The sequence below is a fragment of the Chlamydotis macqueenii genome, chromosome 2, assembly GCF_036417535.1.
Source record: "Chlamydotis macqueenii isolate bChlMac1 chromosome 2, bChlMac1.mat, whole genome shotgun sequence".
Taxonomy (NCBI): domain Eukaryota; kingdom Metazoa; phylum Chordata; class Aves; order Otidiformes; family Otididae; genus Chlamydotis; species Chlamydotis macqueenii.
The window spans coordinates 43,675,770-43,697,531 of NC_141557.1; the positions used below are offsets into that span (position 1 = coordinate 43,675,770).

Here is a 21,762-nt window from a genome sequence, read left to right on the forward strand (position 1 = left end):
AGCTTTAAATGTTAGTTGAATGGTACTTTTACCTAGGAAATTAAGTAGTGTTGTCTTCTATCTCAGTATCTAATATGCTGTGCTTGAGTACCCATAGATATAATTTGCACGTTGGAAAACATGGAAGATGATTCCAAAGGTTTCTTTGAGAATCTCAAGGAAGCTGCTGTGGCTGATAAGATGGTGGTTCAGAGTGTTTTGAGTAAAGCCTAGTTCTGAATATCTACGATATGACAAGGTGCTGCTAAGCTTGTCTTCAGCAGTATAAATTTGCCTTATTTGCATCTGATCAAGTGGAGCACTTCTCCTGAATTTCCCATCGTCTGTTGGACACTTCCTGGCATAGTTCTCTGCTGTGTTAACAAGTTAAGGCAACTTGCAGAAATCCAGTAAGTGCAGGTGTCAGGATCTGCAGCTGGATGCAAGGAGAGGGAAACTCCCTTTTGCCAATGTCAGTGAGCTACTATATGGGTACATCTTGTACCCTGATCTCATCTCAAATATCCACAAGTTCTCTGACCAGCAGGTCATGGGTTATTGAGGGGTGAACATATCAATACTATTTGCTAAAAGTTCTGACAGTAATAAGATTGTCACTGCTTAAATGGTTATAATGCTTCAGTGTTGGGGATCTAGAGCTGCATCCCTTTTCTGAATCAGGAAGGCTAATTCTAGTTTTCGAATTTAAATGTGCATTTGTGGAGAGATAGTTGAGAGGGCATACAGTCTGGTGGGGATTGGAGCGTGAAAGGTCCTGGAACAGGCCAATTTAATTCATGTCTGGAGAGTGAGGAGAGAGAAGATTTAGGATTATGTGACCTAAGAACTATCCCTTGAGAACTTCTGCTAGGTCCTTCCCAACAACTCTGGCATATCCCCTGCAATACACCTTTTTTCAATCCTGCCTGAACTGCAACTGATAGTCTTGCTTTAGTATCCTCCTTTCCCTTATTGTTTTTCATGGGCAACCAGGCATTCATTTTACCTTACCCCATTTCATGTGGCAGTGGGGAAGAAGGGGAAGGCATGGTACCTCAAGTCAGTACTTGTTTAATAAAATGGCATTAGAAACTAAACTCATCCCTTTTACTGTTCATTAATGTAAGACAGAAGGGCTGTAGCGACCAAACTGAATATTAATGTAGACAGCTGGTCAAGGAGGTGATGTGTTTTGGTAAGGACTTGCTCCTGGACATATGATAGACGAGGCGATGGTGGGTGTAGTCCATGAATATTTCCATAATAGCATTTGTGGCAGAAAGGCATCACAGCTTCAAAGCATATGTGTCGAATATTAAGAGTAGCTCTTCTTAACAGTGTTCCCCCACCTCCACACTTTTATTGTATTTTTTTTTTTTTTTTTAAAGCCCCTTTAAAGTCACTTCTAAACATGAATTGGATGTTACTAAAGTGACAGAGGAGCACAGTGAAATAGGTACAATATAGTAAGACTAAGCAATACTAGACATTCCATCACGTAATGAGAAAACAAACATGTAACTTTAATTTCACATTGTGTATGACAGGAATTTCATATTAATTTTAAATAGTATCTTAAATGCTGAGCACTGTAGTCACTGCAGAACACTTACTCTGTAGTGTTTCTGTGAGGATATCTAATAAAAAGCAAATAATGTTTTGTTATTACACTTGTGTAATATTATTCTTGTGCATAGTCTTTAAAGAAACATCGGTAACCATTAAATACAGTTCTTAACAGACTGAACTAAATTCAGTGAAAACTTGCTTTTTTATTATGTAGACTTATTGAAACAGTATGAAAGGTATCAAATAAATGTAGTGGATAACTGATTTTAAATTCTGCTTGCCATACTTATTTCAGAATAAATCAGACATTAAAAGTGGATCAAGAATGCAAAATACAAACTCCAGTCCGTGGTATTGTAGGGACGGATGAAGTCCACTTTGTGTTGTCATCTACTTTCCTGGTCTTTGTTTATTTTATTAGAGACATCCTATTCCCACATCAATTTCCTCCAGTGTGAGAATATGCAGTCACTCTGCAAACAGCTGGAAGTCTTTCTGCCTCCAGCTGGAGGCCACCATCCCTTCTGTTGGACTATGTTAATAGGTCATGTGAGTACTCCTAGTCTGCTTCAGAGAAAAATCAGGTGAAACAGTTTAGATCACCTTTAGAGTGGTTTGGGTTTTAGCTGTAATTCAAGCTAATTGGTCTGATTTGGGCACAGAAGCGGATTAGGAGTGCTTCTGCACTCCTTTTAACTAGCACAGGTCAGTTGAAGGATAACTGCCACAGTTAAATTTGAATGAGTGTATGATTCAGTACCAGGAGGCATCTTGAAGTTATGAATCCTTTTTTTTCCTTTTTCTCTTTTTTTTTTTTTTTTAATTGTTCATTTACTGTTTTGCTTTTTGGACTATATTCTTACATTTTTTCTTTTCAGCTTTGTTTGATTAGACCATACTAGATCTATCTCTAGGTTTCCACAGACCTTGGGCATATTGTTTGTTTAGTTCTGCAGGTAGCTGTATATATATATCTATGTACATACATACTCATAGTAGAAAATTGCCTGATCCCTGCTACATGCCTGATGAATGCAATATTTATATCTATTTATGCCAGGTTACTGAAGGTTTAAGCAGAATTTGAGTAGACATATTTAAGTTAGATAAAATTAGGTCTTTAACTCAGCCTCAATCACTGGACAGCAATTGTTCAAATTAGACTGTCTGCTTCTGTTGTGATGATGCTTTGTATTATCCACTCTGAAACTTTTTTTTTTTTTGCATTCATTGTAGTAAAAAGTCAGTAAGTCAATATTGCAAGAGATGGAGCTGAACAGGTGCACTACGAGAGGTCCAGCTTCTTGGACTGAACATAATGTACATACAGAAAGGACAATTGAAAGAAACCATAGTCAAGAGAATTTGGGTAACGGAGAGCTAGTTGCAGAGGAAGAATAGCAGGTACATTGAGATGTACTAAAGAGCAAATATTTGAGGAATATTGGATGAAACATTACCTTATGTAACTTGCTAAACTGACTGAGACTGCCAACATGCAACCACAACACTATAGAGTCTTTTAATTTCTGTGAGATAACAAAAAAATACATTGATATAATGTGGTTTGATATCTAATGTCTGATTCTGACTGGACCTGCTCTTTCTCGTGGTACATGGAAGTTCAAGCAACAGGCTGTTGGTTATTGAGGGGTGAACACCCTCTCCCCCAGCACAAGAAGGACATGGACCAGTTGGAGAAGGTCCAGAGGAGGACCACAAAGATGATCAGAGGGCTGGAGCACCTCTCCTATGAGGACAGGCTGAGAGAGTTGGGGCTGTTCAGCCTGGAGAAGAGGAGGCTCCAGGGAGACCTGATAGCGGTCTTCCAGTACCTCAAGGGGGCCTACAAGAAAGATGGGGAAAGGCTGTTTAGTAGGGCCTGTTGCAATAGGACGAGAGGTAATGGTTTTAAAATAGAGGGGGGTAGATTTAGATTAGAAATTAGGAAAAAATTTTTTACGATGCGAGTTATAGAACACTAGAACAGGTTGCCCAGAAAGGTGGTGGAGGCCCCATCTCTGGAAACGTTCAAGGCCAGGCTGGATGAGGCTCTGAGCAACCTGACCTAGTCAGGGATGTCCCTGCTCCTTGCAGGGGGGTTGGACTAGATGACCTTTGAAGGTCCCTTCCAACCCTAACCATTCTATGATTCTATGATTCTATAACACAGTTTTATCTGCTAAAGCTCTTCTGCAGTGCAATAACTATTTAAATGTTCTGCCAGAAATAAGATTGTCATTGCTTAAATATTATAAGGGATGTTGGGCATCTAGAGCCTTTCTAAGGGTCCTGTTTACTTTTTACCATGTCTTGTATTTTACAGGATAGAAATGGTCCGCCAGGCCACCTTATGCCTGGACTAAGTCCTTAAATTTCACTTAATGGGAGGTGATTGTGAAGTTGGTTCAACTGTATTTTGGTGTAGCTGGTACTTTCCATAGTTGCCACTGCATTGTAGCATATAGATTACTCTATTATGTAATAGAGATGATGACTGTGCCACATACTCCCAAATAGTTGAAATATAATTAAAGCACCCAGAGCGAATAAGAAATATCCTTTATTTTACTCTATATTTCAGACTATTACAAAAATTACTGTTGTTTTCTGGGTACATACTAGATCTTGCTACAGGATAGCAGGTAGTATGTTTAGGATCAGTTTAATAAGAGTCCACTGTAGTTGTTCTGTTTAGGTGTTACAGGTTACTTTGTTCTGTAGTAGAAGACCATGAAAAAAAAGTGGCTTGGGAGCTAGCCACGCTTTGTTCCCAGTCACTTCTTGTGAAGCAGTCATGTTCAGCCTGTGCCTTTCTAGTATCACATTTCTCATAGAAATAATATTTTACTACTTGAAATACATTATTCAGCTAATTGCCTTTTGAATTCCTTTCTGCCAACCGGGTCCTCATGTACCAGCCTTTAACTTAGAAGATCCTGAAGTTAAGCTGCTTCTATCATGTTAAAAGCAAGTACAGCATGAATCTGTTTAATGCGGAAGAAACATCCTTGTTGAATGTATTCTTGAATTTGTTACAAAGCCTTAAGAGTTGCAAGATACAAGGCCAATGTGCCACAGAGTAGCCCATAGCACTCAGAAGGAAACAGACGTAACGCTATAGGACCTTTTGAGCTTGTGGTAGTTAATATTGTATTGAGCAGAGAAGTGATACCTCTTGAGAAGCTGATGCTGTCAAAAGATACGGTGCCAATATTGCCATCAGTATTGCTGCTAGTCATGGTGTAGTATCTGCAATGCAATGTGTGTCCAGTAGAGAAGAAAACGAGCATTCAGTCTTCCCCTGTAGAGTTTCGAATGATTCTGTTTGCATCTTATAATTGAAACCTCTTGAGAATTTTGACTGTCCCAAGAAAAAAATGTCCTAATCAGTTTCTTCTTAAGTTTAAAATGTTAAATGTTATGAATGGCAGATTTCACTGGCAAAGGACATCTTTTAATATTGATAAAACGAATAGTTTTCTTAATAATTTGCCTCGAGACATGGAATATTGACGTAGTTCAAAAGTGAGGCTTTTACAAGTCATGAAAAAAACCTAATAGGCATCAGAAGAAGTATATGAAACTGTAGGCAGATATGCACCCACTGCAGTGATGATGGGAAGCATATCCTGACTTCAGATGTGGTATATTGTGTGAAAAGTATAAGCTGTGGTCATGGAATACTTTTAAAAGCTTGCAGTTCTTTAGCAAAAATACTGAAGATGCCCTGGGCTCTCTGAAGAAGTTAGAATGACTGTATACTCCCTGTAGAATGTCATAAAATTAAGCTACTGGCAGCATGCAGTTCCTGATTTTAGCACTTGCTAAGCGTGACATCTTATTGCAGACACTGAAAATGCCATGCCAAGTAGTGGCAGCAGGAATGCTGTAATCCTTCTTAAACACATTGAGGACATTCTGATATTCTTAATGGTTATTCTATAACCATTCTGATACTCTCTAGGATTTCCATTGAGCATTGTTGAACGCTGGACCTGAAAAAATAGGTGCTCTTCTGGTTGTGCCATCCAGCTTTTTTTTCTGCCTAGGCTTTCCACTGTTCTTCCCCATCAGAGATTATTCTTATTACAAACAGGAGTTTTGTTGCTTGGCTGGATTCCGGGAACAGAAACATCTTCCTCTTTTGACTCAGAATTTACATCTTTTCTTAAGCTAGGTGGCCGCATCACTGCAGAACTTCCTGCTGTTTTATTCCTTCAGCATACTAACTATCCTTCATGTAACAAAGGAGTCTTTGCCACATTTTTCTGAGTGAATGTGTTTGTTCAGAATTAGGAAATATGAAATCAAGAGCAGGATCATGACCAATTTTGAACCTGAGGAAACTCAGAATGACGGTAGTGCTGCCAATTCTTTCATCAAACATTAGACTTGTGATCGACAGTCAACTTGCATGATGTGTATTTCTCTTTTCAAATGACCCTAGATGCAACAAAACCCCTAAAGATCAGTTGAGCCTCTCTAAATGTAGGGTGCTCTTGGTAGCTTTCACCAAATACTTGATAGTTGAGGCTTATCTCAGATTACAAAGAGTAGTTACGTGTCCATATATTGTGAGATAAAATTATAAAGACTAAATCGTCAAAATTTCCATATTTAACACCCCATAATGTCAGAATTAGGACAATATTAAACTCTATGTCAGCCAAAGCTTTTGGTTTTTTCTTTCTGATTGACTTGCTGCCTAATCGTCTTTCAATCAACTTTAGCAAGAACTGTGCAAACATGTTCCAAATCTCTTGTGAAAGACTGGGTAGAGTCAATGTGTTCGTGACTCCTGGATGTGTGTTGTCCAGTGAGGTGCAGAAGCTCCAGTTGAGTGATACGTCTTCCACGTAAAACTGTGGTAGGTGTGTATCTAGAGGCATTCCAAAAAAAAAGATTTGTGGACACATACGTCCTTGATTATATGTAAATATTCTAATTGGGGAAAATTCATGCAGTGTATCTTTATGTTTATATTAGATTTAAGACCTAATAAAATGATTCTGCTGACAACAGCTTAACTTAAAAAGAAAGAGAATGTGAGATTTTTCTGAAATGAAATTGCCTGATTGCTCTTCCATTTTGCAGACTTATGTCAGTTTTGGCTCAGGTAAATGGAGGACTACCCTCCTGCTTGCTGGCTCTTACACATGTAGAGCTCGGTGTATGTTTCCCGCGTTCTTATTGTGAAGTCTGTAACACCTTGGATTTGAGTTGTGGGCAGTAGGAAAGGCTCTTTACCTGTCATAAGTACTTTTGCCTACAGGTATTGCTTGTTCAAAATTCTGGTCTTGAGTAGTTGAAACTAGCTTAAATGTCCATACATACTTTCTAATGTTATAAACTCAACACAAATAAGCATTCTCGTTATGAGAAATGCTGCTGTAGTGCACTGGTAGGGCTGTAGTCCATTCATGATGTGATGGATGGGATACTGTACTTCCATTTTAAAAACCATATGCAAAACTCATTGTGGTAATTGCTTATTCGTAGATACAGACTTCAGAATAAGACTTTCAGGATGTTGTGCTTGTTATGTAGGCAAGCAGGTGTTTAAAAAGTTGATATGGAATACTGTATATATGTTTCTTAATTTCAGTGGAAGTTACTGAGCTTTCTCATTAAATTTTGCATAAAAGTGTTGCACTAAATAAATTCTTCCTTTGGATGCAAAGAATATGTCGGATACGGAGTCAATCTGCAACTGTCTTTTTTGAGAATCTAGATTTGCCATCTCTAATTAGATGCTGTATGGCAGAATTGATTCTGTAATCTACATTTGCATTAAAAACTGACTCCTAGAATTGCTCAGATAGCTGGTAACATTCACAGTTAGTTTGTATCATGTCATTTTTCTGAGTTTGCAGATGTGAAAATTTTGTGCCTCTGCAGCTGAAGACTTTCAGAGCACAGAAGCCGTTTTAATAGCAGGCTTAGAAAATTTTCATCAGATTCTGCTAGTAAGATTACATATTCTCAGGTGGCTATAAAATGCCAGATAAAAACTCTAGATGATGGGGCAATAGTAGCATGAAATTGATAGGGTTTTAGACAGTCAACGTTCCCACAAGAAGCGACACTCTGATCTTGCACTCTGTTATAATGGGAGGGTCAAATGAATTCCATTGCCGTCAGTGTAATTTGCCTTAAATGTTGTTAAGATCTGGATGAAGTAACTGCATTGCTGTATGTGTGCTCTTCTTCCTGTATGTTCTTACTTTCTCAGTTGGTTGAATTTTATTTTAATTTTTGTCTTAAGTAGTCCTTTTGTCAAGGAAATACTAAACTTAAGAATGTCAATGCCAAAGATGTCTCCTTATAAATATAGCAATAATTGTTGCTGTGAAGTGTTGGAGAATTCTGTAACTCCTGGATAGAGCAAGTGATTGCTGTCACTAGCATTAACTAATCTTCTTACAGCATTACCTTTTGTCATTAAAAAAGCAGTTCATAGGGTAGAATAAAAATAAAACCCAAGCATGAACAAATAGTTAAGATTATGTATTAACAGTACATAACATATAACTGAGAACTTTACAGGCTTTATTTTGCAGGTTGCCTAGTTAAGCTTTCCAAGTTAATGTTGCTACTAAAAAAAAAATCATGCCTCTGCTCAGTTATTTTGCTGTTGCTGCTAGTTCTCTGTTCTATGCTGAAAATGAAATACGCTTTGAAAATTAGAACTATGTCTTTATTAACTCATCTTCAGTTGTCTACTGAACCAGCTATAATATATGTATCTCTGATAGTGCCACAAAATTAATGGTACTATGAATAGAACGTTTTTGTGATCAATAGATCATCCCCAAAATGTTTAAACTACAATACCAGACTAATTTTGTGGTTGGGACTCAGAATTCTGAAATGTGCAAAGACTTAGGATTGTTTTATGATTCCTTTAAAGCTTAGCTCAGAGGCGGAGACAGTTCAGACCTGACAGAAAGAGGCAAGGAGAACAGCAGAGCATCACTTTTCCTCCTAGAACGTCAGCTAAAATAAGAAAAATCAACGCTTACTGGTGTTAGTCAGTCAGGTCTTAAGAGTTCTTCTTCGATGAATGTTAGCAAGTGTGTATGTTCTTGACAACACGGCCTGAGAACTTGAATATTCATCTCAGTCTCTCAAGCTAAGTTCTTAATTAGGCATGTGCTTCACATAATTTTGTTCTTTATTCTTCTCAGGTCTGTCTCAAATTGACTTGCCTCAAAGGGATGAGAGAGGATGAGAGGGAAGCTTGGGAGATGATGGATGAACAGTTCCCATACCTCAAGATCAGACGGGTGGGGGAACAGAGATCCTTTCCTTCAGTCTAGTCCTGCCAGATAGTACTGCATCCTATTTAGTCACTGTAACCAGCAGCATACTCCACTTCCTATGATCCTTGGCTAGTGTCTAGCCAAGTCAGAAAGAGGGTTGGATAAAAACCTTAAATATCACCTATTCTTGCTGCTGCTGGAGATGGAAGAACTGGGAAAGGCAGTGATACCCAAGTCTGAAATGCAACCCCTACACAGCACTGGCTGTTCCTGTTTCCATTCTGATTCCTCCCTCAGTTGCAGCCCCTAAATCTCCAGCATGCGAGCATACACCAAGACAGTGTATTTTCTGATATTTCCCAGGGCTGTTTTACACCCCTATGAAACCTGTAGATAGTTGTAGATACCATGACAGTGCTGCTGTAGAAATAAGATACCACTGTGCTCGGTTTCAGACTTGGTTTGAAAAGTACCAAGATAGTAAGAAGGTTGTGTGACTGTGGTTTACTCTACTCGCTATTCGTTAGCAGCTCTCTCCATTCTGGCAAAAAGGGAAACAGTTTGACGAGGTTCAGGCTTGTCCCTAAAGGAGTAGATGCTATGAAGTGGGTAAGTGGTATCAGAGCATAATACTGGCATCATGTGATTGCTAGACCATACTGTTGTCTGGCGCACAGCAAATTGCTGCTTTGTCAGTGCCTGAAGCTGGCTGTGATACGCAGCATTACTCATGAGGATTCTTCTTTTGTAAGCGTATGTTTATATTTACGTTTTAATATATTTTTGTTTGCAGATTACCTAGTGGGAGGTAAAGTGGGCACTTCTCTAAAAACCAAAGTGAGATGTTGTAGTGAAGCTCCTAAATACTTATTTTAGGGTTTTTTAGGTTTCTGTGGTCAGAAGGTTATTTCTTGTTCTCACATATAGGTCTTCTCACAGTGAAAAATTAATGTACCTATAGAATTGCTAATAATTTCTACTCTAAAGACATGCCCACCTGTCTCTGCGTGCTTTCATTTGTGGCAAAAGAATCAGTCACTTTTTTAAAGAAGGGGTTAATAGATTTGTATCTATCCAAAAGTATATTAGGAGGGAAAATTAAGTTCTTACCTCTTAAGTAGTAGAAGTAGAATGCTCTTATGCTGCGTTTCAATTTTGGGTGGTAATTCATTCTTATTAAAGACTTAATGAGATGCTGCCAAAGCACAAGGCAGTTGTTTGCATCCTTCTGAAGTCAGTTATGAAGCTTTACTAGTTCAGAACACGAGGAGAATGTCAATATGTATTCTTCTTGCTTATTTCCTTTGTTTAACCAATCTTTTAATAGTCTAAGAGTAAACATTAGTCATACCTTTGTAGCTTCTGTGAGTTTGAGTCCTGATTTAAAAATTTTAAAGTAATCCATGTTAGTAAGTATCTTTCTTGTTTCCATTTTAAGGATCTAGGATGACAGCATTGACTGGGTTTTCAGTGTGTTTTAAGTCCAGTCCATAACTGGCTGGATTGTACGCATCCTGTGCAAAACATGAAACTCCCGCTTTGTCTCGTACTGTACCGCAGGCACTTTGCGCTAAACAAATTGACAATAGACCTTGCTATACTAAGTTAAGGGGCTAATTTCACAGGTACAGCATTTCATAAATCACATTATAGTTGACAGTTCAGAACTGGAGAATTAATTAGAAATCTAGTCAAATGGGAATAGTTGCAGGCTTATTAGAAACAAATGTCACATTGCTGTTAGATACAAAGATTTCTAGGTCAGAATGACTGATGTTTGTGTGAATTTTCTTATATAAACATGACTAATTACTTTTGAAAGTCTACAGTTTTATCAGTTAATGTATCCTATATAACTGATTATTTAACATGTAAGAGAGCATTCCTGAAAATACAGCACTCTTATTTATTTAATTTGCTTATTTTTAATGTCACTTGACTGATTCTATGATAGTTCAGTCGGTGGAAACTTGCAAATTTGCTGACATCTAGACTTGAATTTCAATTCTTTTTGTTCTTTCACTGTGTAGATCAAGAAATCTCCTCATGACCTCTCTGTGGTTGTACTTCAGATATTAGACTTGTACTGATTTAACAAGTAGGAACTTGATGGGTCTTACAGGCTTGAATGACATTAGCTTTATTCTGTTGAAATTAATTAGTTCAAAGTAAACCTGTCATATTGTGGGAATCTCAGATATATGAAAGAATTTGATGTAGTTTTAAAACTTGTGTTGTAAGTGATGCATGTTGCTGATCTAAGTGGATACTTTCATAAAATAGACCAAAAATATGCATAAGCTTTTCTAGTCTCAAATGCTAGTTGTCCTAGGAAGTCTTTCATGGTACCTTGCTCATCTAACCATCTGTAATGGTATTCATTTTAGTCATCTGAACTTCTACTTAACTAATTAATGTAATCTTTAATACCTCTCTAACTAATGAATTTCACTTTGTTATCTATATTCCAGTTAGAATATCTATTGGGAGGGTTGGGCTTGTGGATGTTGCTTGTTCCAAAAGTTATCTTCAGCCAAACTTTCCTAAGCCTAAACTTTCTTTACAAAACTTTACAGTATCAATACCTGTAGCCTTGTTAGTTTGGCTTTTGAATGATCTTGAAGGAGTTACAAGCGTAAGATGCACTGCAATTTTTCTTACAGCAGTTTGATACCTAATTTGAAGAATTAATGGACGTTGTAATAGTTGGAAGGTTGGAAAGTCTGAAGTTTGAGAAGTTGGAAAAAAATACGTGCCAGAAAAGTGGAAGATTAATGACTTGATGGCAATCCATTGATATTTTTAATGGTATATGGGCAACACGGAAAACTGAACTGAAGGTATCCATAGGAGGGCTTTTGTTCTACAAGGAGTTTTCTGCAGCAGAGGATGTACAAGCTTTCAAGATTAAACTTCATCTACATATATTCTACGTGGTGTAGATTCTTAATGATTGAGAGAAGGGAATATGTCAAAGCCGTTTGTTTGATAGTGTGAACAAATAGACTGACTCGCTTTGCATATTATTACATTACATCACCTCTCAATGTTACATGAAGTAGAGCAGCAGCAGATCTTTAATTACTTTCTAGGTCTTAGAAAACAGATTACTTGAGGTATGCCTAAAACTTAGGTTCTTGATTTTTATCTTCCCCCCTCTTCTTTTCCTCTGTTTCTTTCTAGGTTTAACTATAGATCAACACATCATCTTGCATCCCATGGGTTTTATGAATTTTTAAATTGGTTTGATGAAAGAGCATGGTATCCACTGGGAAGAATAGTAGGTGGAACTGTAAGTATTGTAATAATACTTAAAGATTACTTTGCAGTAAGTTTTTTGAACTTTCCGTACAAATTTGACATTGATAAAAGGAGAATCTTAATAAAATATGGTTTTAATTGTCAAATTGCTGCAGAGAGAATAGCAATATGTTTTTTACTTTTAGCTGCAGGAACTAAGACAGTAAGTCAACATACTTTAGTCTTTATCCAACAGCATACTGTGAACAAGAAATACAGAATTGAGTTTTACTTCCTTACATATGAACTTCTGATAGTAATAAATAAAGATATTATGACTCCTGTAATTCTGATGCATGAAATGAAAAAAGAGAAAAATTTTTGAAAAACAGTTATCTAAATCTCTTAAGGCACAAGTTGTAATCCAGTGGTACATGTTCAGTGGACTTCATGTGTGTATGGGAATGTTAGGATTTCACTGGGAAAAGACTTTTTGAAATTAAATCAGTGGGGCACCTGTATGAAGGGTCAGGAGTGGGTAAGGTTGATACTGATCCAAGATACAAGACAGGAAATGTGTATGAAACAATATTATCAATCGGAAAATAAATACGTTAATTGGTACTATAGTTTAGTAGTACCAAGTTACACAGCCACATGTTACTTAACGTGTGAAAGTGCATTAAAACCTTTTGATTGTAGTACATACCATTTAAATGATGCCATTCTATGAAATGCATTTATGATGTTTTTCATAGCAATTAGATCACCATTTGTTTTAGAGATACCTGAGACTCTCTTTATGCAACACCATATATGCATTTTTACATATCTGTCTTATATGAAGTAAAAATCCTTAGGAAGTAGAATGGAAATGTCGATTGCATACATTATTTTAGGTCACATGGTATATTATGTTTTAATAGTTTATCTTGAAAACTATCTCTCAAGGATATACACAGGGGAGCATTCTGTCACCTGTTAATTTAATTTAGTACAATGCCCTTCTTAGCTTTTGAAAGACTAAGGCAAGTGAAGTACATATTAACTTTTCTAGTACATATTGATTTTTCTAATGTTGATAAATGTGGAAGGGTAGAAGTCCTATTAAGAGTGTTTTAAAGTTCTCCAGTGTTCTATGATGAGTTCAATACGTTTGTGTAAGTCTATGCTGCCTTTCATGGAGGACATCTTAATTCAGTTTATAGGACTTTATTTTAATCCTTCATATCCAACAATGTCTACAGATGTCTTGCAAATATATAATACTCCACTGACTCTCCGTCAGTTTTTCAGTGTAAAAAAAACCAAATAAGTCTTGTTGATGCCCATTTTCTTTCTCCATGGGTAACAAGAGGTGAAAGAGTGGCATGGTGTATTTTGAAGGAAAATGGATAGGGCTGGGAAGTGTTGTTTGGTTTCTTCCTGTTGTCTTAGAGTTTTTGGGTTTGGTTTTTTTTTTTTTTTCCTTAAAACTCTTAGCTGACTTTAAATTCTCTTGCAAACTTTAGCTTCTGCTACCTTAACGACTAGTTCTTCTCATTGTATGATAAATGTCAGGCAAGATAGGATATTATCTATATACTGCTTATTCATTTACAAAGTGGATTATATGTAATTGTTAGCATTTAGATAAAATTTAAAGAACCTCTGGTATTCAGCAGTGTTGTCAAAACATGATTAAAGTAGTATTAAAATAATTCCATTAGCTTTACCTGCTCACTGCTTATATCAGCTTAGGAAATGACTGTTTTGTTGCAAATTATATGCAAATTAACCTACCATGATCGTTTTCTGCAATGAGCTAGTGGTGTTTTTTTTTTTTTTTTTTTTTTTCCCCTCCTTTTAGGTATACCCAGGACTGATGGTGACAGCAGGCCTTATACATTGGATTTTAAATATGCTTAATGTGACAGTGCATATAAGAGATGTATGTGTGTTCCTAGCACCAGTTTTTAGCGGCCTTACAGCTATTTCTACTTTCCTGCTCACCAGAGAACTGTGGAACCAAGGAGCAGGGCTTTTAGCTGCCTGTTTTATTGCCATAGTTCCAGGTTACATATCCCGATCAGTAGCAGGATCATTTGACAATGAAGGCATTGCTATTTTTGCACTGCAGTTCACATACTATTTATGGGTAAGTAATTGCTGAGTCTTTTTCTTTGGAAAGGTTTTCTGGTTCCCTCCTCCAACCAAATGACTGATTTTTCTTAGAATCCATTGAATTCTTCTTTTCCTCCCTCTCATCCCTCTTCCCGTTGGCTCTTAATCAGGCAAGTACTGAGAAGTCACATGATCTGAACCACTCCATAATCATGCTCTTTAGTTTGCTATGTGAAAGTACTGTTGAACTGAAGTATGTGTGTCCTATAGTAGTAGTAGTAATAATGTCTATAAATTTAAAGCAAACAGAAGGGTGGCTTCTGTTTTTCAGTTTGGAGGTGTTAATATTTCAGCATCAAACTTTAGCTTCCTTGTTTAGCTGGTGAAAAGCAGTAGACTCTGAGTATGAAGTGCTTAGAATTGTCTTCTGGAGAAGCTTTTGACCATATGGAGAGCCTGGGCTTTTGACTTAACCATCCGAATTAAATACTCAAGCCGTCCAGAGCAAGATATTAATATTGCCTGCATGCCAAAAAAAAAAAAAAAAAAAGAAGTCTGATATCTTTTAATTAGCCTACTTGCTACTGCAGCTTCTCTGTCACTCCTTAATCTGTATGTAGAATTGCTTCTGTAATGCAATTTTGTATCATAGAGTTTAGGCAAGCTGGAGTTTTTCTGGACTGTTGCATCTATTTTGGAAATATCACAAATAGCATAACTATATTTTTAATTCAGCATAGACACTGTATGGTACTACCTCTTGTGCATTCCTTGAATTCATATGCTTTTCGTGTTGAATGTTTCCATGGTTTGTACGGGATCATTACAGCTTTTCCCATGATTTTGTCAAGTTCTGCTTTTTGTAAGCAGATGCATACTCACAATTTTTTTAGCTGTAGAATATTTCAAATGTACAATATTTTTTGTAGGAGTATAATGGAAGGAAATTGAAGTTTTCATGACAGAGTGACTGGTGTTACTTAAATGCAGGTTTTTTAAATCTGGACTTAGAATAAACTGCAGCTGTAAAGTTGTACTGTGTTTGATAACAATAATAGAATCAACCTACATTGTTACTTTATAACAACTGAGACATGATAGCAGTTACCTGTTCTTATGGAACTTATATTTAACTAAACTGCATAGTGTAATAATGTTTGCATGAACTTTTGTAGAATTATGTGTTTATCAAATTTATTTTACAGATAACTTTCTAGCTTTATTTAGTGTTGGTTTTTCATTCCTGTTTTCCTACACTACAATCACCACCATCAGTTTTGGACAAAATCATACTCCTGGGCCAATGTATGGATCCTGCTAGACCTTTAGTAGTATCTGGATGCTCTCATTAACCTTAAGTGAGTTTTTCAAAATTAGAATAGCTCTTTGATCTGTAATTGCAGAGCTGGGTCTGATGCCAGCCAACGTAAGCCATGGATAGTCTACACTTAGAATTATAAAATGGTATAATATCTCAGAGGAAGTAGCACAGAGATGTTGCAACTATTTTTCTACCTCAGCTCGTGAAGCAGAGAGTCGCATTGCATCCTGCCTCTGCTTTTACTAGAGAGATAGGTATAAGCTGTTTTGTGTGTTTTGTGAATTGCACTTGGGGTTTGATTTTGTGGACATCAGTTCAGAAGCATACAAATATAATTTGTTACATGCTAAAGAAGTTCTCTTGTCAGTTATTTTGGAATGAAATTTTGGAATATTGTCCAGTATTTATTCATCATTCATAAATACTTGGTTATTTTTAAAGGTGAAGTCTGTGAAAACTGGGTCAGTCTTTTGGACAATCTGCTGCTGTCTATCCTACTTTTACATGGTAAGCCTTTTATATATATAATAACTAAACTGTTTGAGTAGGGCTTACATAATCCATGTGTTGACAAAGAACAGAAGAAGGAGATTTTAATCTTTGTCAGAGCCATAATGTAAAATTGCTGCTTCATATTACTGTTGAAACCTGAAATAAATTAGTAAAAAGACATAATAAATATTTTGGAATTTAAAGTATCTAAATACACACAATTAAAACAATTTATGGAAAAACTCTACCTTTACATACAAATTTATCCTATGCTGTAAATGGGTACTCTGATTCAGTGGGATTTTTGTTTTGATGCAGGTGAATTAAGGTGGAATTTTGATAGTCGTGTGTCTGTGTTTCATTATTACTAAAATGCAATAATAATGTTTAACATTTACACTTATATAACTGAAAGCTATTTATTTGGGTGTAATTGTGCCATAAAGTAAAGCCTAACACCAAAACTGCTGAATGAATTCAGTGTCAGATTAAATGATAATAAAGTTCCCTTTCATGATCTATGAAAATGGAGGTTATTGCAGAGTGTTCCTAAGGGCTAACAGAGGGGGGAAACAGTAGTAAAACTGAGGAGATAAAGCTAATAGCGAAATGGAAGGAATTGGTTTCCCCTCTCCTCCATCTTCTGAAACCTTAGACTTGAATAATTTTCCTGCATGAATCAGTCAAAGGTCCTTTTTCCCTCCCCAACTGATAAACTTTTTTTTTTTTTTTGTGGCTATATGAAAAATAAATTAGCCTAAAAATAGACAGTGGTGGGACAGTCAGGCTAATTGGTTGGTGTCAGTTAAGATTGAGGTCTCAAATACTGCTTTTTTACAGTCAGGTAACTAGGCTTGCAAGAAAAAGGAACTTACAAACTGTTTTGCATGCCTTAATTTAAAGTACAAGGTTAATTCAGAGGTTATCTGGATGCTGCCTTGATTTCCATTAGCTTTAATGTTCATTGGGTTTTCTGGGAGATTTTTGCTGTTAATATAGTAAATAATAGCCCTGTATGTGTTGCCAAAGAGGATAGCTGTCTCCTGTTAGGAGTATATTTATCTCCTCTCCTACTTCTCCTCCTTTTTGCCAAGTCATTAAACAAACAACCACTTCTTTATACACAACATTGCTGTTTATAGAGCATTACAGCGAAGAGATTCTGTAGGTTTGATACGGACCTGTGTAGTACAAAACCAGGCAGGTAAGTTTTTGAACTGTTATATTTATACACCATAGGGGTTTTTATATTGTGCCAATTTATTTTCAAGATCCTCTAAAAGTGCTCTTCATAAATATGCATATAACAAATACAGTACTTTTACAATTTTACTGCTGAAAAATCACACAATAACAAGTTCTTTCCGTCTTAGTCTGACTAGTGTCTTGGTCTGTGGGATTTTGACAGAGGGACGGGATGCGATCTAGAGTGTGCATGGTGACAGAACTTATGGAAGCAATATCATCATTGTGACATTCAATACTTGAATGTAAATGAATGTTTTTTTTCTTTTAATTTCCTTTCAAGTGCTGTCAGCTAGAGAAAGGTTAAAGCTTGTCCATAGCCTAGTCTCAGAGATTAGATGATAGAATCTTACTGCTTACAGAGTGTGCCTATTTCATCCCTGGTGGTGGCTTTCCATACATTGTATTTCCCTTTGGGAGAGTTTTGTTAAGATGCTCTGCTAGATATTTTGCTTGGATAAGTTTTTAGGATGAGCATAATTGTACTGTTTGTTATATAGTGTTCATTTTTCTTTTTCTGATTGAATTAGTTATGTTTCCAGTCTAAGTTGAGAATTGAATCAAATTACAATTTGGAGGCAATAAGAGTCAGTTCTTGTATGGGAAGTTTGGGGAACAGCTCCTTGAAAAGGGAACGGATATTACATGAACTGACAGAAATCTTTCTTGATAACTAAATCTGCTTAAAATATATACCGAACTCACTGTTGTAGTTTGACTCATAGCATTGCATTGCCTTCCATAAGGAGAAGAGGTTTTTCCTTGCATTTATATTTTTAGCATTTATTTGACTTCAGCAACTTCTGCTTTGGATAGCATTTTATGACGAGGAGGTGAAATGAAACAAAGCTTTACATTGAAGCAATCAGTGCAGGAGTAATAGCATGTTTGCACTCTTTTTGCTGGTCTGTGAGGATGCCTCAGTTTTGTTTGAAAAGTTAAAGTACATCTTCAGTTCAGTACACTCTTCAGTGTTTAAATGTGCTTTAATGTTTTGATAGTTAGAGATGCAGATCTCTGCTACATACAAACTGTCTGCTACCTGCTTCATTAAAACCTTTCCCTAAATATAACAGTGTCCTAATTGCACGTTTGTTCTTATTCTAGTCTGTCTTACCTGTCTTCATATAGTATTTTCTTCTATTAAATACACTTGCCTGTGTAAACCACAACACTACATGCTAGTAATCTGGCAATAGGATCATGATAATCTGAAACGAGTTTCTAGAAAATTTAGAAGATTTCTATTCTACTTGCTTCATATTGTCTGAATCTGTTACCTAAGATTTTGAGATGCTAGGTTTTGTAGTATAAGCATCAAAAAACAGTAGTGCTTGGCCTTATCCTTATTTTAGAATCTGTTCTATAGAACATAGTCATTTAGGTTTCTTTTTGGATTCTAGGTCTTTAAAAATATCTCCATGAATCTAAGCCCTAAAATACAATTAAAGTGAAAACCACATTAGCTTCTGCAGTTCTAAAAATTACGATCTAGGGTAGGCATGGTGCATATGGGAGAAGTGTAGACTGTAATTTGACAGGAGGATATGTTAAAATACAGATTGTCTAGTCAACATTAGCCCTTCTAAATATGTTAGAAATTTAGATAACACATTGTAATAATAGCTCATTAAAACTTTATCTAAACCAGAAATCAGTGATATATTGATAACAAGGTAGTGTTTCAGTTCAGTACATCATACCAGTGCTTCTCAAGTGCTGCTGTTACTACAGGTTTACAATATCCATGATATTGTTGTACACCCTTCCACAGCGCTCAGCCCTGCTTCTCTGTGCATCCACCTCCTTCCTTTTGTTTATTTCCTTAAACTGCAACCTGGATTGGCTGCTCTGCCCCAGTGTATCTTGCTCCCTTTCTCCTCTCTGGCTGGAGATACTGTTCCCTGTCCCCAGCAAAAAGTGCAGAGCATGGTGCTAAATTTGCATATCAAAAGAAAATTTTGGAGTCATATTGCTGCCTTGTAATGCAGTGTTCACCATGGGGAAAAGCCCCCAGCATTACATTCTTGTTTGCCGACATGACCAGATTAGCTTGGGAGGAAAAGGAGGTACAAGAAGGATAGCCTTGAAAATCCACCAGCCCATTTCAAAAGTCTTTAATATTTGATATGTGCGGGTTTTGTTGTGTTGGGTTTTTTTTTTTTTCCCTCCTTCTTTTTTGATAACCAATATTGAGAAAGGTTCTGGTGGTATTGCTAGTAGTTCTGACTGCTTATCTAGATGGGGTTTGTGTTTTCTTGTTAGAGCATCAGGATGTATAAATCCAGTATTGCGTATCCTGAGAATTTGCAGATATTTTCAGATCTAATTTCTCATTCCATTTCTCGTAGGTCTCTGCATGGGGTGGTTATGTTTTCATCATCAACCTTATTCCACTGCATGTGTTTGTTCTGTTGCTGATGCAGAGATACAGCAGGAGGGTCTACATTGGTAAGTTTTCATTGAATAGTCATTCTCAAATGCTTAATCATGAGATACGAAATTAAGTAATTGCATATCAGGTTGCATTTTATTAATTTGATTACTGATTATATTCAGTTATTCTCTACAACATGGAAATAAGGAGTTAAAACATACTCACACTTCCAGAATTTCATATATGTAGCTGCTAATTAATTTTCTTCTTTTTAGTGCACTGAAAAAAATAATTGGATGGTTTGATATTTGTAGAATCCTTTCAATATAATGTATATATGTATTATGTGTATGTTTGTAGTAATGTTTCATATTTTTTGTCTTTTCCCAGTATCTTATTTCCTAGTTGCTATTTTTAAAAAGTTGTGCAGCAGAAATTATGCAAACATATAGTATATTGTGACGTAGAAAAGACAAGGAATTTTACACAGCTATGTGCATTTTATATAACCTAGACTAAAAAGTAGTGTCAGAGTCTAGCCACTCCACATGAATCCTTAAGATTTTATTGGGTTAATGGGTCAACTTTTCTTCTAGTTTCAGGAATGTGTGAATAGTGATCTTAGGAGACAACACAATAGATAGTTTGAGCACATAGTATGAGTTGAAGTGTATTATCACAGAACCTTTCATATTTGTAAATATGAATAAAATTACCTGTTTTAATACTGTTATCTTTGTATTTTTAATTACTGTAATGCTTTTTTTAGTGCCTGCTAGAGAAATCACTGCATTCACATATATATTTAAATCATTATATATATTATTATTATAATACTCAATTTACTCAAGTTCAGTTTTGTATTTTTGTTACCAAAACTATAAATATTGGTTTCATGCTTCTTTGTTAATCGGTTTATGAAATCCGAAAAGAAAATTTTATTTTATTTTATTTTTTTAATTCTAACCCATCTTTAATTTCTAATGTTAGTATTACTTAACTTTGCTAACTACTTCTTCATAACTTAAGGGGAAAGTAATTTATTTTGTTTTGCTTTGAAAATTGTTTTATTGATTATTTTCATTTTCCAATTTCTATGAGTTAGGCAAGAGAAAATTACATCTACTAGTTATAAAATCCTGAAGTGACGCAGTAACCAGAAACAATAAAGAATAAGTACTCTTGTTTTTTCAGCTTTCAATGAACTAGTCTTTGAACTTGTCTGGGGAAAATAGTACTGCAGGATCCTATGAATTAAAGGTTTTGGCAAACGTTTGTTTTGCAAATAGCTACAGTGTTTTGAGATGTTATTGCCCTTCAGCTGTGAGGGAGATGTACTTCAGCAGAGTTGTCAGAATGGAAATGTGATTGCCGCTCTGCTGTTTCATTGCAACTGCTGGCTTAATTTAAGTTTTCATGGGAAGCTTTACACACAGAGAAGTCTGTACATCTCACATTAGTATGTGATCTCTAGGTTTGTTAAACAGGATGTTTTTGTAAAACGAGTAGGAATGTTCAAGCACTTCTGAGAGGAAATTCAAGTATGCTTCACTTCAAAACTATTCAGATAGGGAGAAGAGTTTACAAAAGCTCGTTGAAATAGGGAGAATTAAGATTTTTTTTTTAGTTTCTGTGATATGCAATTGCTAGTGTGCCTGCAGCAGTCTCATAATTCTTAAAAAAGCTAACAGTGTGCACCTAAAACTTTTGTCAGCTGTTGTCAGCTGACAGCAGCTAGTAAAATCTGCATCCACTTTACTGTTACTGAGAGTTTGGAGATTTTTAATCTCTAGATCAGTTGCTTAATTTTATTTTAAACTAGCATCAGCCTAACTTCTCTAATGGATGAATGTTTAATCAAACATCATAACATAAATGTAGAGAACAATATTTGACAGCACCAACTTTTTAAAAACTGTGGTGGTTTCCTGTTATATATTTTTCATATGGGTGTTCATACACCAAAGAAAACATTAATGGGATATGATATGATATGATATGATGTGATATGATATGATATGCCTGGCAGTGTAACTCAGAATCATTTAATGAGTAAAAATTTCCCAGAACATGAAACTTTTGCCAATTTTAAAATATTTTACGACTTGCGTGCAGATGAATTTATCAGCCAGATAACTTCTGCGCACTTGCCATCAATGGTTATCATGCTG

General features: G+C 36.1%; 1 protein-coding gene across 1 annotated transcript in view; it reads left to right on the forward strand.

The window, feature by feature from the left end:
• Nucleotides 1-21,762, forward strand: part of STT3B (STT3 oligosaccharyltransferase complex catalytic subunit B) — a 53,327-nt gene that overhangs the window by 10,290 nt on the left and 21,275 nt on the right. Inside the window, exons 2-5 of the mRNA XM_086742742.1 lie at nucleotides 11,997-12,105; nucleotides 13,903-14,190; nucleotides 15,919-15,984; nucleotides 19,566-19,665. Of these exons, the coding sequence (XP_086598868.1) occupies nucleotides 11,997-12,105; nucleotides 13,903-14,190; nucleotides 15,919-15,984; nucleotides 19,566-19,665 (563 nt within the window). The remainder of the gene's footprint in view (nucleotides 1-11,996; nucleotides 12,106-13,902; nucleotides 14,191-15,918; nucleotides 15,985-19,565; nucleotides 19,666-21,762) is intronic.